Source organism: Hoplias malabaricus, chromosome X1, assembly GCF_029633855.1.
Source record: "Hoplias malabaricus isolate fHopMal1 chromosome X1, fHopMal1.hap1, whole genome shotgun sequence".
Lineage (NCBI taxonomy): Eukaryota > Metazoa > Chordata > Actinopteri > Characiformes > Erythrinidae > Hoplias > Hoplias malabaricus.
In genome coordinates, this window is record NC_089818.1 from 5,239,021 (window position 1) to 5,254,238 (window position 15,218).

At 43.4% G+C, this 15,218-nt stretch overlaps 1 protein-coding gene across 2 annotated transcripts in view; it reads right to left on the minus strand.

The window, feature by feature from the left end:
* Positions 1 to 15,218, minus strand: part of LOC136675424 (cadherin-7-like) — a 71,313-nt gene that overhangs the window by 48,328 nt on the left and 7,767 nt on the right. Inside the window, exon 2 of one of the 2 annotated variants that reach the window (XM_066651968.1) lies at positions 146 to 440. In XM_066651968.1, the coding sequence (XP_066508065.1) occupies positions 146 to 440 (295 nt within the window). Of the gene's footprint in view, positions 1 to 145; positions 441 to 15,218 lie in introns of those variants that run through there. The other variant, XM_066651970.1, reaches the window with a different exon arrangement.

Here is a 15,218-nt window from a genome sequence, read left to right on the forward strand (position 1 = left end):
ATGAATGAATGAATGAATGAATGAATGAACTGAAAGAAGCTGAAAGAAGCTGAAATGACATATTCCAGCACTAAGGTTTAAGACCTGAATCCTAAATGTCCTATGGCAGTAAGTCACTAGCCTCATTAGAACTGCAATCACTCACCCACTGGAGACATCTCAGGCACATGGGCCTGGTAGGGGCCATCTGGAAACTTGGGCTCATTGTCGTTGATGTCCTGGACCTTGATGACGAACTCAGACTCTGGCTCGACAGGCAGGTTGGTGACCCGGTCTCGGGCCTGGGCTCTCAGAGTGTAATAGGCTTGTTCCTCACGGTCCAATCTCTTGGTGGCGTGGATATCACCTGTGTTCTCATCGATAGTGAAAATGGTGGTGGCCCCTTCACCCGTCAAGACGTACTTTATCTTTCCTTCCCCTTTGTCCACGTCAGAATGCAACTACAGGGAGAAAAAGAAGTACATTTCTGTATTTGATTTGTCATCCATGTTTGGTCTAGATCTCATTAACTCTCCAAGTTTATAACCATTATTTATTTAACTAGTGTTTATTAGCGCATATCTCATCGGATCAATTGGAGACGTCCTAATTTTGAGATCGAAACAAACGACAATGTAAGCAATAATCCCAAAAATATACAAAAAAAAATTATGCATGATATTGTAATAAACCCTCTTCCATGGCATTATTTCTAAACTGTGATAAATATTACGTAAACTGTACTTTTTGAAAGTGCCACTTATTTGTGGTGAAGAACCACAATAGGCCAATTTAACAACCACTTATTTCTCGTTCTCAGAGGCCTCTTTATCGTCTTATTTAAAAGCAGGAAGAAAACAACTCATGCGGGTAGAAAATCCCTTGTGATTTCCATGGAATTCTACAATGAAACTCATAATGGCCGTTTGTACACACAGTCCAACGCACAGGCTGATAAATAAATAACTTCTGCATCTCTATTTCTCCTGTCTTCTCTTTGTAAAACCCAACAACGGTTTTATTGACTTGTTTATTCCTGCATTTGGTGCTGAGAGCCTTTATTTATGAGCGTTCCGATGGAGAACTCCAAGCCACAGATACAAAGCCGGGGATATTTTTCCAACAGATGCTCTATTTGTCCAACGGATTTGGCCCTTTCTGTGTGTTTCCGAGGACATTTGGGACTTTGCTGCCATGTAACTATCCATAAACCCAAGATGTGATTGGCTTGGCCATGGTGGTGCCCTATTTACCAAACAGTGCTGTAGTGAGTAATGGTGTCCGAAAACATAGTGGAGAATATCCAACGCACTTCTGAAATCCCACAGTGCACTACTTTAGCTTGTGCTCTGGCAAATACGGTATACCCATAATGCACTGTGTCATATGTAGCACAATGTAACTGCTGTTCCAGTGCTGAGCAAACCTGAGTAATGCTAGCTTAAAATTTAATGTGGGAAATATTAGTGCCCTTGATTTGTAGGGAATAGGGATTGTGGAACCAGTTTGTTTTTCTCTTGTATGATCTTCTACTGCAGTTAAGGTTAGGGTTTGTTGACTGACTGTGAGGAGTTCTGTGTGTTCTCCCCATGTTCGTGTGGGTTTCCTCCGTGTGCTTCAGGATTACGGCACCCAGAAAGAATTTAATATTCATCTCAAATCCATGCCAAAATAAAAGTCTGTAGGACTCAGATGGCCAGAAATTCCATTTGTGTTTGCTCATGTCGGCTCAGTGTAATTAGTGAGGCGTGAGTGTGCAGTGGTCATTGTTTCAGTGATTCTCCAGAGTCCAATATCAATGAGAAAAGTGCTGCTTGGCAGAAGCCCCTGTCTTGTGTGCGATCTTTATTGTATGCATAATTTTGCGGATGATTATGCAGGTCATTATGGTTTCGGTGCTGCTTTATTACTTCAGTCAGCAAACACGACTGGACGTCTAAGCAATACATGCTATTAGATTAATAACCTGTGTAGTATGTGTGCGTGTGTGTGTGTGTGTGTGTGTGTGAAAGAGAGAGAGAGAGAGAGAGTAAATCAGAGACCACCTTTCACTTATGTTTAGTTATGTACTGTCCAGATCCACTTCCATTACGAAAAGGAAAATCAATGGGACCCCTATCAACCTGATCCCAGAAACTATTCCCATCACATTAACACCTCTTACAACTTTCATTTTTAAACGGCAGCAGATAAAACTCAACACTATGGGTCTGAAAGGATGTGGAGACAACAGGAAGCCCACACTGAGAAAAAAGACATAGACACAGAATAAGAACATTTATATTCACTGTTCTTCACAGAGCCATCCTGCTCCAGACCGAATAAGATCGTGAAAAGCAGAAAGTGCAACCAAATTCTGAGACTGAACTTTGAAGCTGTGGCTACAGACGTCTTGAAAAAGCTGAAAGAACGTCTGCTGAAGAGAATGGACGCCGTGCTCAAGGTCAGCGGTGGACACAGTACGACCTGGAAGTTGTGATATCACACTCAGTTTCTGAGACTTCCTTCATCAGCCGAGAAGTGAGTGGAACTCAGTGGTCAGTTCACGTGAGCATATGTTCTCAGTATCATTCCTGCTCATGATCGTCCTCCTCTAAACTGTCCTTTGCTCTGAGGCCATTGTGTGACCGCATTCCCCCTCCCCCTCCCCTCCCTCTCCCCTCCCTCTCCCCCCACGCAGACAAAGCACAACTTAATAGTGTGCAGGAGGTCTGAGCAGAAGAAAGAAATGAAAGAGAGAGGGAGGATGAGAGGATGGAGGGTCAGCAGCATGAAGGGAGAGAGAATGAGAATGAGAGAGAGAGAGAGAGAGAGAGAGACTTATCTATCTTCTCAGACCCCAAGAGTCTTCCTTTCTATCTTTCTCTCTCTCTCTCTCTCTCTCTCTCTCTCTCTCTCTCTCTCTCTCACACACACACACACACACACACACACTCTCTCATGTCTCTCTCTCTCTCTAATCTCTCTGATGCTCTGCCATTTTCTCTCCAATCTTTCTTACTTTAACTTTCGTTAAAAACTCTTTCTCCCTCTCTATCTGTCTTTTTGCTCTCTCATCTCACTTTTTTCTCTTGCTGAAGTCATGAGTATCTCTCTCTCTCTCTCTCTCTCTCTCTCTCTCTCTCTCTTTCTCTCTCTCTCTCTGTGTTTATCACTCTTATTTCTGCTCAATCATGCAGTGTGAATCTGCCTCATCCTAAATCTCCATTCTGTTCTCTTATGCGATGCAAAGTGATTTCTAAGGCCATGGACAACAACAATCATGCAGAGATGAGTCCTCTCACTGCCCCTGATCGTGAAACAACAGAAGAAATAGGACCCTTAAAGAAGGAGCAATATCTCTGTTTACTACCACAGCCAAAGTCTTCGGAATAAATTCAGCCCCTAAACCCAGCGAGGCCCTCATCCCTGCCTTAAAGTGGGCATATCTCCTTGATGTAGACTTTCATTTGGTGAAATCCACCCACCCCCCTCCCCCTTACCCCAGTGACCTGTCTCCTCTGATTCAGCACAAACTCAGCTTTCATTTCTGGCCGTTATTGAACACAGAAATTCATTATGAGCCTCTTCAAAAGGACTGCTTCACATTTTACACATTTGCATTTTAATGAATGTAGAGAGAAATGACCACTGACCGTCCGTCTATAGGGTACGTTCAGGCAAAATGGGTCAGAGTAATACGAGGCCAGAGGCATAAATAGAGTCTTATAAGTTCTACTGAAAAGAAATGAATGGGAATGAATGAAAAGTAATAATTGTAATTCTGTCGTTTGCACTCGGGGCACAACACCTCACTCACTAACATCAATGTATCGCCTACATCAGAGTCCACACCGGAATGTTGCAGAATGCGTTTAGCTTGGTTGGATAGTGCACAGTAGAAAATATAACCAACCTCCATGACAAGTCTGCTGAAAAGAATGAACAACACTGAGTGGACACAACACATAACTAAAGATTTGATGATATATACTGAGTTTGAGATATTTTTAATAAACCACTTTTTGAATATATTTTATTTGATTTTATTAGAGAATTGCACTCAAAGACGAAGGCAGAGGGAAGCAACCTCCTGCTATGCTTTTAATGCTAAAAATTCCATAGTAATCAACAAAAGATGCTACTTTAGATTAGCACTGAATCTACAAAGCTAATTCTGCTAAGAAACATCCATCCATCCATCCATTATCTGTAAGCGCTTATCCAATTCAGGGTCACGGTGGGACCAAAGCCTACCTGGAATCACTGGGCGCAAGGCGGGAATACACCCTGGAGGTGGCGCCAGTCCTTCACAGGGCAACACACACACACACACTCACACATTCACTTACACACTCACACCTATGGACACTTTTGAGTCGCCAATCAACCTACCAACGTGTGTTTTTGAACTGTGGGAGGAAACGGGAGCACCCGGAGGAAACCTACGCAGACACAGGGAGAACACACCACACTCCTCACAGACATTCACCCGGAGGAAACCCACACGGACACAGGGAGAACACACCACACTCCTCACAGACAGTCACCCGGAGGAAACCCACGCGGACACAGGGAGAACACACCACACTCCTCACAGACAGTCACCCGGAGGAAACCCACACGGACACAGGGAGAACACACCAACTACTCACAGACAGTCACCTAGAGCGGGAATTGAACCGACAACCTCCAGGCCCCTGGAGCTGTGTGTGAAGAAACAATAACATTTTATAGTTAGCATTCAGGTTTCAAGCCATTGTTTTGTGGCCTGAGGCTAATTGATGGAAAATTGTTTGCCATTACAGTTAGCGACAATATTTTTGCAGCTCCAATAAAGGCTTTGGTAGATGAGCTATGTCTGAGGTAAAGGTCTTAGACAGATCTCAGACAAACTGCAATTTCAGGGACTTGTTGACGATGACACTTATGAACAGCCAAGTGTCCTTTAAATTAGAGGTCAATTACTTTAGCATGATGCTAACTGGTTGGTTGAGTACATGCTTATGTTTCTGCTAGCTATATTAGCCTTGTAGATCCAATGATGCAAACATCTGACTCCATGCACTATTATTTCTGCCAAGCTGTTGTCTTCAGATGACACTTGTTGACCCTAACCTTTTAATGACAGAGGAACCGTTGCGAAACATCACCTTCACTAATGACTAGCTACATTAGTCTCAAGCAAACTTTCTCCAACAGTCCTGTCTTGGCAGATTGTCTGTGTTTGCAAAACAACGGCAAAACTCGATTCATCATCAAACTGTTTCAGATGAGACTCGTTGAACCTGACCCTCGTCAATGGCGAAGAGTCCTCCAGCGAAAAGAAGCAGCCTAATAAGCCTGTTGTCCAGGAGTGAGGCCAGGTCCATGCTGCCAGCGCATTACGCCACAATAAAGCAAGACAAATGAAGACAGCCATTACAGCCTTGTCATCTGTCGCCGACGAGAGAAAGAGGCGAGTGCCAATTATGCGGCGAGATTAGGGACGCCGCCTGTTTTACACACAGCTAATTTACCGTTCATCTGTTTCCCCTTCCCTTTGTCCTGCAGGAGCCGTCCCTAGTCCTCCGTCCTGCTCCTTCGCTCCTTTCTTGCATCTTCCTTTCCCTGTTCCAATGGCTGCTGATTGGGAACACGGCACTTTTCTGCCTGCCAGCACGTATCAATTACTCTCCTCATAGTCACATCTAATGAGCGCATTTCCAGCTGAAACAAAACTTAGCAGCCAGAAAAAATAAATAAAAAAAATATACACAGCATTAGGCCGAGGATCTCTGGAGTGATCGGCTCATTGCGATATCGCCCAAGCGTTCCTCCTCAGATTCATCGTAATTCCCTCATTGAAATGCGCAAAGTGTGATGGAGATCCACACGGCACCGGCTATGTTACAGATGGCGGCGCCTCTCTTAATTAGCTACATCTCCTCAATCAAGCCATTGAACATGCCTCTTGTTAAAGAACTGAGAGCTGCCGAAAATGAATGGCGATGCAACGATGAGGGAAAACCAGATTTTCCTTCTGCGAATTCGTTAAACACTTCCAACAAACGAACAAGAAAACCTAGCTCTGTCCTCCAGCGTGGGCGCATATTATCCACAGCTGTATGCTGTAATGAGGTATGGGCATTCATTCATTCATGTATTTTCTAAAACTGCTATAGCATCCTGATTAAGGCTGCAGTGGGTCCAGAGCCAACCAGGAATCATAGGCAGGAACAAAACACCCTGGACAGTGTGTGTTACAGTTATATCAGCACTAGGCAAGAGTTTTACCAGTTTTACTGAAGCCAAAACAACTACATGGCATTAAAACTTTAGCTTAAGCCTGGAGCCTGGAACCTGATTTCAAGAAATGCAGTGTGTCAAATGAAAAAAATAAAAGATATGGAATTTGTGTTTCTCAGCTTTACTTTCTGGATGCACAAGTTTTTCATTAGTAGAGTCAGTCTTATGTACCTTTTCATCAGAAATTGTTATTTATTCAGTTAGTCATTGACTCAGTCAGTAAAAATATTTGATAACAACTTCACAAACGGGGCGGCACACGGTGGCAGGTAGTGTCGCAGTCACACGACTCCAGAACTCCAGGGTCCTGGAGGTTGTGGGTTCGATTCCCGCTCCGGGTGACTGTCTGTGAGAAGTTTGGTGTGTTCTCCCTGTGTCTGTGTGGGTTTCCTCCGGGTGACTGTCTGTGAGGAGTTTGGTGTGTTCTCCCTGTGTCTGTGTGGGTTTCCTCCAGGTGACTGTCTGTGAGGAGTGTGGTGTGTTCTCCCTGTGTGTGTGTGGGTTTCCTCCGGGTGACTGTCTGTGAGGAGTGAGGTGTGTTCTCCCTGTGTCTGCGTGGGTTTCCTCCGGGTGACTGTCTGTGAGGAGTGTGGTGTGGGTGTGTTCTCCCTGTGTCCGCGTCGGTTTCCTCCAGACTCAGTAAGAGTCTTGGTGTTTTTATACTCATGTAATAATCCAATAACCACACACAAGTTTTTGTATTTTTTTTGTGAGTCATCTGATCAACACATTTACATACGCTTAGATAATGGGATAATGGGAATAGTCTGATTTCTGAACAGCCAGTAATATCACAGAAATATGAGACATTAAACATGGGCAAGTTTTACCTGCAAATATGTCTGTTTCCTTTATCATGATTTCTAATATTATGCAGTGTTGCCCTTCTCTACACTGAGCTTTCTCTACACTGCTGCTGAGATGGAGAGAAGATTTCAAAAAAAAAAAAAAAACACAAGCATCTGTTCTTGGACACAAACCCTGTCCCTGGGTTACCGACAGAGACCCGAGCTGCTGGACAGGTCTTCGTGGTTGGGAGCGAGTGAAACAAATTTTCATATATAGGATAGTGAGAGAATTTTTTAATTTATCTGAGAGTTTACATGCTCTGAGAAATCAGATTACTGAGCTAAAATCCAGTGTTTATATGGATTTCTAGACCTTATTCTGATCTGAGACATAAGAATGATCTTGAATAATCAGGTAACTACTGAAATCTTCTTAGATTGGATTGTTACGTGAATGTAAATGCATTCAGTGAGCATCAGATGAGCGTCAGTGACTCAGCAAGAGAGAATGACTCTCATCGGCAGTGTAGTAGCAAGCTTATTACACACTCTCCTCTCTTCAAATCACTTTCCTCCACCTTTCTAAACAAATATACACCATGCTGTCTATTCAGAAGCAATTCTAGTCCACAAAAGATTTGATTTTGTGAAATGCTTTTAGCATTAGCTCATATACAGCAACAAAATGAAGCAAATGACATTGTAAGATTAAATCAAAAGCAGCAGGAAATGCTGAGTTTCCCTGGCTTTGTATTTCTTAGCATTCGAGATTCTGTTTTTTTTTATACTGTTGCAAAATGCTTGCTCGCAGTTTATCATCCAGCCGGAACATAGCTAGGCTATTTTGAGATGTCTGCTGTATTAGCATTATTAGCGCCGGGCTACAGAACACAGTCATGCGTTCTGTTGGAGACGGCAACCCGGGGTCATCTCTGAGCCGTGGAGCAAAAAATACGTCTCGTCACATTGTATAGTTCAACTGAGCGTCCCCAGCTCTTCCAAATTTACTTTTAATGCACTTTCCAATTACCATTAGCCTACAGCAGCGCACTGGGCTCATCTTTTAGCCCAAGCTGAAACTCTCATAATGCGGCCCGTCCTTTTGTGGAAATGACAATACAGATGAGGATAAAGTGCTTCAACAAGCTATTTCTGCAAAAAGCTTCTGTTTTATACTTTGTTATATGTGAGTGCTATAGCTACAGAGCAACCAACACAAATAAAAAAGCTGATGTGCTTTTCCAGGCCTGGACAAAGCTGGGGATAGATTCCACAGAAAGATTCTCATTGATCATGTAACTGACTGCTGTCTTTTGTTAGAGGATGGAAGAGAAAAGTTATATTTAATGTTATGACTTTAGGTTGGAGATTAGGTTCTGAATGTGTACAACAAAAATGTCATTTCAACATTAGCTTTAGGACATGATAAAATCCACCCCTTATCCTTCACTTCTACAGTTGCCACGGGACATCTTAACACAGAGGGATGCAAACTACCCAGATCTGCCACATAGGCTGACAGATGGCCAGACTTGCAGGCAGATAGATGGGAATAATCAGAGTTATTCTACCCACATCCCATTCAGAGTAAGGCCAGTTGTGCTGTGTAGGACCCTCACACTCGGACAGTTGAGGCGTGACCTAGATTCGGACCTGCAAACTCTGAGTGACTAAGACAACCTTTAGGACATTGAGCCTGGGCAATACTTTAACGAACTGTAAATGGGGACATTTGACCTATAACAGTGCAGTCAAAATAAACGGGGGTAGATATAACAACCACCTCAACTGAATACCAGCCTTACTTAGCATGGAAAATAATATGGAGCTCATGGATTGCTACAGTTTTCATACCTCATCAGGTTAAAGTCTCTGTAACCTAATAGCTACTGAGCTGAGACATTTCATTATGTTCTTTACAAATGAGGAATTACGTTAGACCACTTCATGATAAACAGTTATGTTTATGTTAATAATCTGTCATTAGTTAGCACTCATCCACTGTTGTTAAGTCTGGTCAGGAGGGAAATCTCAGTTTATCCAATTACTACACCCAGGTATACATCTCTGCAAGCCAGAGACCAGCAAGTAGGAGGGACATACACGGTAAGTAGACGCATTCCAGTGGGAGGTTATGGTTAGGGTTAGGTCACGTCATTTTGGAGGTGGACTGACGGAATTCACTGTGAACTTAGGTCCAAATTCTCTTTGGACAGGTTTCTGTAGCTAGCTACAGGGTTTGAGGGATTTCAATGTAAAATTACTGCACTTTTTCTAGTGTAAATCATGTTTATGTGTAGAATCCGGCGTTTTTCACAATGCTGACGGTGACTATGGTCAAGTTTTAGATTTGACTTCCAAAGAATAATTTCTTCTAACTTCTGTGAGTTGCTGTAATCAACCAATTGGCCAATGATTCGTAGAGTTAAGCCTAGCCCTGGACTATATTCTCCTTTCAATTAAAGATAACTATTCAAAATGCTGTGAAGTCCAGGTCTCCTGGTTTCTCCCTGTCTGAGAAACCACCCCTCAGAATGGACTTAGTCTCGATTTGCAAGCACCTTCTGCAGCACACTTCAAACTTAAAATGTATTTAACATTAAAATGGAATTTATTACTGAATAGACTGAAACTGTAGTAAAATATTTGTACTGCTGTCGAATAAAACTAGACCCATTCTAAAATAATGAAATCATTGAAACTAATAAACATTTAAATCAAAAGACTAAAATAAAATCTAAATCAAATTAGCTGTGAGAATTATTACAGCTTTTGGACAGTGGACAGGTCACTTTTTACCCAAATTGGGCACATTGTTATTAAAGAGTCACCTTTGAGCTGAGATTTTCTGCAGAAAACAGGTAAAACACACACACACAGGCTTTCACCAGTCCTCCAGCTTCTTGTAAACTATTCTTGGGTCACTGTAGAGAGGTGATAAAAATCTGGCTGGGCATTCCGATGTCCGCGTTCGTGTCGCTGTCTTTTGTTTTTGTGACATTTAACGGCAAGCGACAGATCTGGGACGAGGCGAGGACAGGCTGGCCTTCTTTTTTCTCTCCTCCTTAGGTGAGTTTGGCACTTTACAATATCATTTCCAGTCTATTTTTGGAAAAAAAAATAATAAAATCATCTTCCCCTATCACCCCCAGGCAACCAGTCCACCTTAAATAACAGTGTGAATGCCTGAATATCGGAGATAAGTCAATCGTTCCCAGCTGCTGGCTTTTTTACATATAGGATTGATTCGCCTGGGCCTTTTGAAGATGGTCTGAAGGTGATAGATCCGTTCCCCATTGTGATATTTCACCTGAATCAACACCTTAAGAGCGCTATATAAATGCAAATGCTATCGTATTGTATTGTGACGCCGGCGCCAGGGCTGGGGCATAGCGAGCCTCATTCCACCGGCATTGTGGAGGAATCCTTTTCTTATTGGCTGTCATTAGATTCGGAGGTGTCATCTCATATCCTCCGCAGAAGAGTGTATGCTAGAAAGGAGCAGCTCACGCACATCAGCCATGCGCAATATAGTCTGCTTCAATTATTTCAATGGAGTGCTGTGTTCATTTATAGCCAGGGCTTGTGTACAGTGTGTATATCAGTATTCTCCAAAGAAAAACATATTCCTAACATTTTCTTCCAGTTTTGGGGCATTTTCATTGGTGCCTTCATCAATGGAAATATCACAAAAGATAAAGGACAAAAGATGTAGAGCATATTTACTCTTAAAGCCTCACTAAAATAAATTGAGGCCCGTGAATAATCAGTCCTAAAAATACAGGTCACCAAAAGACAGGTTCCATATCTAGTGAATTGATTTGTATGTTGAGGTTACGTTATTAAAGACAGTGTTTTATTTATTTACTTTTGTATAACAGTGTTTCAGCCGTCACAACCCATCCAAGTTAGCCTCAGCCCAGCAACTAACTCGTAAAATGCATAATGTTAATTCCAGAAGCAGCCGCAGTCCCTGGGGAAGAAAGAACAGGCACCTCTGGCATTCCAGATGCAGCAGCACATGAGACAAGATGAGCTCCCCAAAGTAGGTGGTTGATAGGTGTTTCAGCTTCCAACAAACCATTTCAGTAGAGTTCGGTAAAATGACATTAAATATGTTTAAATAAAATATCACAAAATGATGAGTGTAATACCAGGAGTCATTGTTCAAATGTCTGTGTTTGTGCCCACACTGCACACCCCTGTCAGCAGTAAGGCAAGTGTATAGCTCATAAATGCAGTGTTCCTTTGACACAAAAGGCATTGGTATGTTTTTAAATTATGTGTAGAATTATTTTACATTCATTTCATGTTTTTCAATAGTTTCATTCTGGATTGCAGTGGGTCTGAGAACTACCTGAAATCTTGGGGCACAAGGCAGGAACACACTCTGGACAGGGTGCTCATTCATTACAGGGCATCACACACACACACAACTGTGGGGAAATTCTTATGTGCATGTGTGTTTGGACTGTGGGGGGAAACTAGAGCAAAGGGACACACAGGGGACCACACCACACACCTCACAGACAGTTACCCAAAATTGGGATGGAATATAAAAGTGTGTGTGTGTGTGTGTGTGTGTGTGTGTGTGTGTATACACACACCACTGTCAGGAGAGTGCAGGTTAGGTTTGGCAACCTGATGCCTTTCATCTGCAGTGATGACCATTCACCGTCAGCGATCTGCACTGTGAGGGAAGCAGATGAAAAGGCTCCTTGTACACACCTTGCTTAATTACCCAACACATGCTTGGAATCACTGCAAGGGAGGATTTGTGGGATGGGTGGGGGTTGTGAGTGGGTGCTGGTCTTGTCAATCCACCACATGAAAAAGGCCTCTTTCTGTCGCCCCTTTCTTTCTGGTTCAGATCTGCCTGAGTGGATCTCTGATGTAGTGCGAGGGGAGCGGAGAGCATGTGTTTAATCTGCTCGGCCTGGCCCTGTCAGTGGCCAGATGGGGGAGGTGGGCAGTAAAAGCGATGGATCTGGCAACCTCTGTCTGCCACTAGCTGGCCTGCTTCTCATTAAGCCCCCTGTTTAGGAGGTGAGTTGCAAGTTGGTTTTGGCAGCAGGGGAAAAGGAGATGTAAATGGACTGCAGCAGCGGCAGCAGTGGAGGGGGGGGCCTCCCACCCTGTAGAGTTACAGCATCAAAGGATCCCCTTCAATTAAAGCAGGAGCGCTCCACACGCCCAAGCGCAATGCAAGCGGACGCTCAACAGCAAGCTCCGGGATTCTGCCTGACAGGCCCGGTCCATCACTGAAGGAACGGAAAAGAAACAGCATAATGGAGCCCAGCCCGGTGGTCCTGGGGGACCTCCACGCCTTACAGTGTTTTTCCAAGGCTCTTGCACACCTGCGTGACTAATTAGCAACCCCTTAATGAGTTGAACGAGGTTTGCCCGAGCAGGAATAACACTAAACTGTGCATTTGTGGCATGCCCCAGGTGTCACCACTGGGAACCCTTGCAAATGCAATAGGAGGGAATACAAAACAAAAAAACAACCAAGAAAACTCCAGATAACATCATACACTCCCATGTCATACAGCAGTGCAGCTGGCCATTGTTAATGACCTGACAATGATTGTGATGTCACAACCATGGAGATATTTCTAAACAACTGCCCATTCACCCTAAAACAACTTTATTCTCTCATTTTCCAGAAGATAACACAGTTATGGATCTTAATGAAACATCTGTGACCTGTGTTGGCCAAAATACCACAAGGATCAAACCCAACAGCAGCTTCCTCCCCCTGTCTGAACAGCCCTGTTCAGTTCCTTTAAATGATAAGGAGCGGCTCACTGTTCACCCCAACCCAAGCGCAGTGAGGAGCGGGGAGTGGAAGCTCTGGTTTATAGCTGTTTTTGCTCATTTCTCTTTTGTCTCTGTTCTTTTCTGTTTTTATTTTGTTTCTATCTTATTTCTCTGTGCTTAATGTGCTTTACTTGCTCTGTTTAACCTCACCTTTGCGCTCTCACATAAATGTGCGTCCAGCACTGTGATTGGAGAGACTTAGAAGAGGATGTGGGGCAATTCTTAAGAGTTTCTATTGTAGAAAGCAGGAGAATGTTCAAAACTTGTAACTGTACATTGAAAGTCAATGAAATAAGTTTTTAAATTTGCAGTAATTCAGAGATGTCAACAAAATTGGTTCTGATTGACCAAACAGGATTGTGCTTTGTTCATACATTGATTCATCTGTAACCGCTTATCCACTTCAGGGTCACGGTGGGTCCGGATCGTACCCGGAATCACTGGGCACAAGGCAGGTACACACCCTGGAGGGGGCGCCAGTCCTTCCCCGGGTGACACACACTCACACACGCTTTTGAGTCACCAATCCACCTACCAACATGTGTTTTTGGACCATGGGAGGAAACCAGAGCACCGGGAGGAAACCCACATGGACAGGGGGAGGACTCGAACCCACGACCAGCTGTGTGACTGCGACACTACCTGCTGCGCCACCGTGCCGCCCGTGCTTTGTTCAAGAACATTCCAAACTCCAAACGTTTAAAAAAAGCATCCGTACAAAGCGGCAAGAGTTTATTATAGTAACAAAGTGCCTTCATAAACAGCCTGTTTACAGTAAAATGAAATGTGACTGTGTTGATACATAATGACACGACTGATACGAGAGACCGCTGGAGTGAAAAAGGGAAGGAGAAACGTAGAGTCTGAGTTCTTTTAAAGCAGGACCGAGGATTGTCAGTCAAGATAACTGGGCAAGATGAGCGCTATTAATAAAAGCGGACCGGCGCTCGGGCCCGTTCCGATGCGATGGAGTCTGGAAGTGCGGTAATGAATGTGTACTTTCAGCAGAGACACGCGGGTCATCGCTAATAATTGTTGATATTACTGAACCCACCCTAGAGACAAGGGCATGTTTTATTCATGCCGCCCTCCACGACATTCCTTCATCTGAGGGAGCTATTTTTTTTTACGTCTGAGACAGACTGATCGTATCAATATTCATCAGCCCACGTGAGGTCACAGGCAATAATCCCAGTTACTGGTGTTACAATATCAAGTCGACAAAAGAATATTCATTAAAAAGTGCTCTGGCATAATTATGCCGATGATTATATTGGTGAGCTTGTTTCTGCATGACCGGCCTCGGCCCAAACCACTGGGGGGCTCTTTCTAAAAATCAGCATTCAAGAATCTTTTGGCTTAATATTTGCATTTAATCATCTATTTATTCATTTATTTATTTGGCTACTTGATATTGATTCTTGGAAATCAGAGAGTTGACCTCCGAGAACATTCCAGCAGCAGTCACCACCTCGTTATCGCAACGCTAATATTCCTTGGGTCTGATTTGAACCTCCCTTGCTTCGAAGATTTTAATTCCCTCAGTTTAACTTTGATTTTGTTTCTTATAAAAGAATCAGGAGAGAGTTGAAATGCTGCAAGAGCTGGACACGTGTTCATGTAAGTCCTGTACGTTCAGAAGGTTGTTAATGTGAGCAACTTAGATGCAGCCAAGTAGCATTTGAAATTTCATTATATTTATGAACTCTGACTCAAGACTTGACTCGGACTCGCAACACAACGAGACTTGATTTGAGACATGACTCCGAATTGGTTATTTCTAAACTGTGGCTCAAACGTGAGTCTTGAACCTGACTTGGACTCCCACTACTTGACTCAGACTCGCTATACTCCACTTGGATGCATGACTTGGTTTGGACTCGAGACGTGATTCAGACTTACTGCTCACCTCAGACCCACAACTCGACTTGGACTTGAGGCTTAATTCAGAACTATAACATTGAAGGGTGCCCTGTGAAGGACTGGCGCACCCTCCAGGGTGTATACCTTGCGCCCAATGATTCCAGGTAGGCTCTGGACCCACTGCGACCCTGAACTGGATAAGGGTTACAGATAATGAATGAATGAATGAACATTGAAGAGTAGTTTCCCAGACAAGGCTTAAGCCTAGTCCTGGATGACCCAGCATTTTGAGTCATGGCCTTCCACTGAAATAAGGATATAGTCCAGGTCTAAGCTTGATCCCTGTCTGGGAAACTGCCCCTAAAAGTAAGAACTTGACTCAGATCTGAGGACTCATGAATTTTCAACCAGACAGTTAAAGAGAATCATAATGCTGTGATAAATGAGGCATGGAAGAAGGATCTCTGTGCTGCTTAGTTTTAATTGGACTAAGCTTATAAC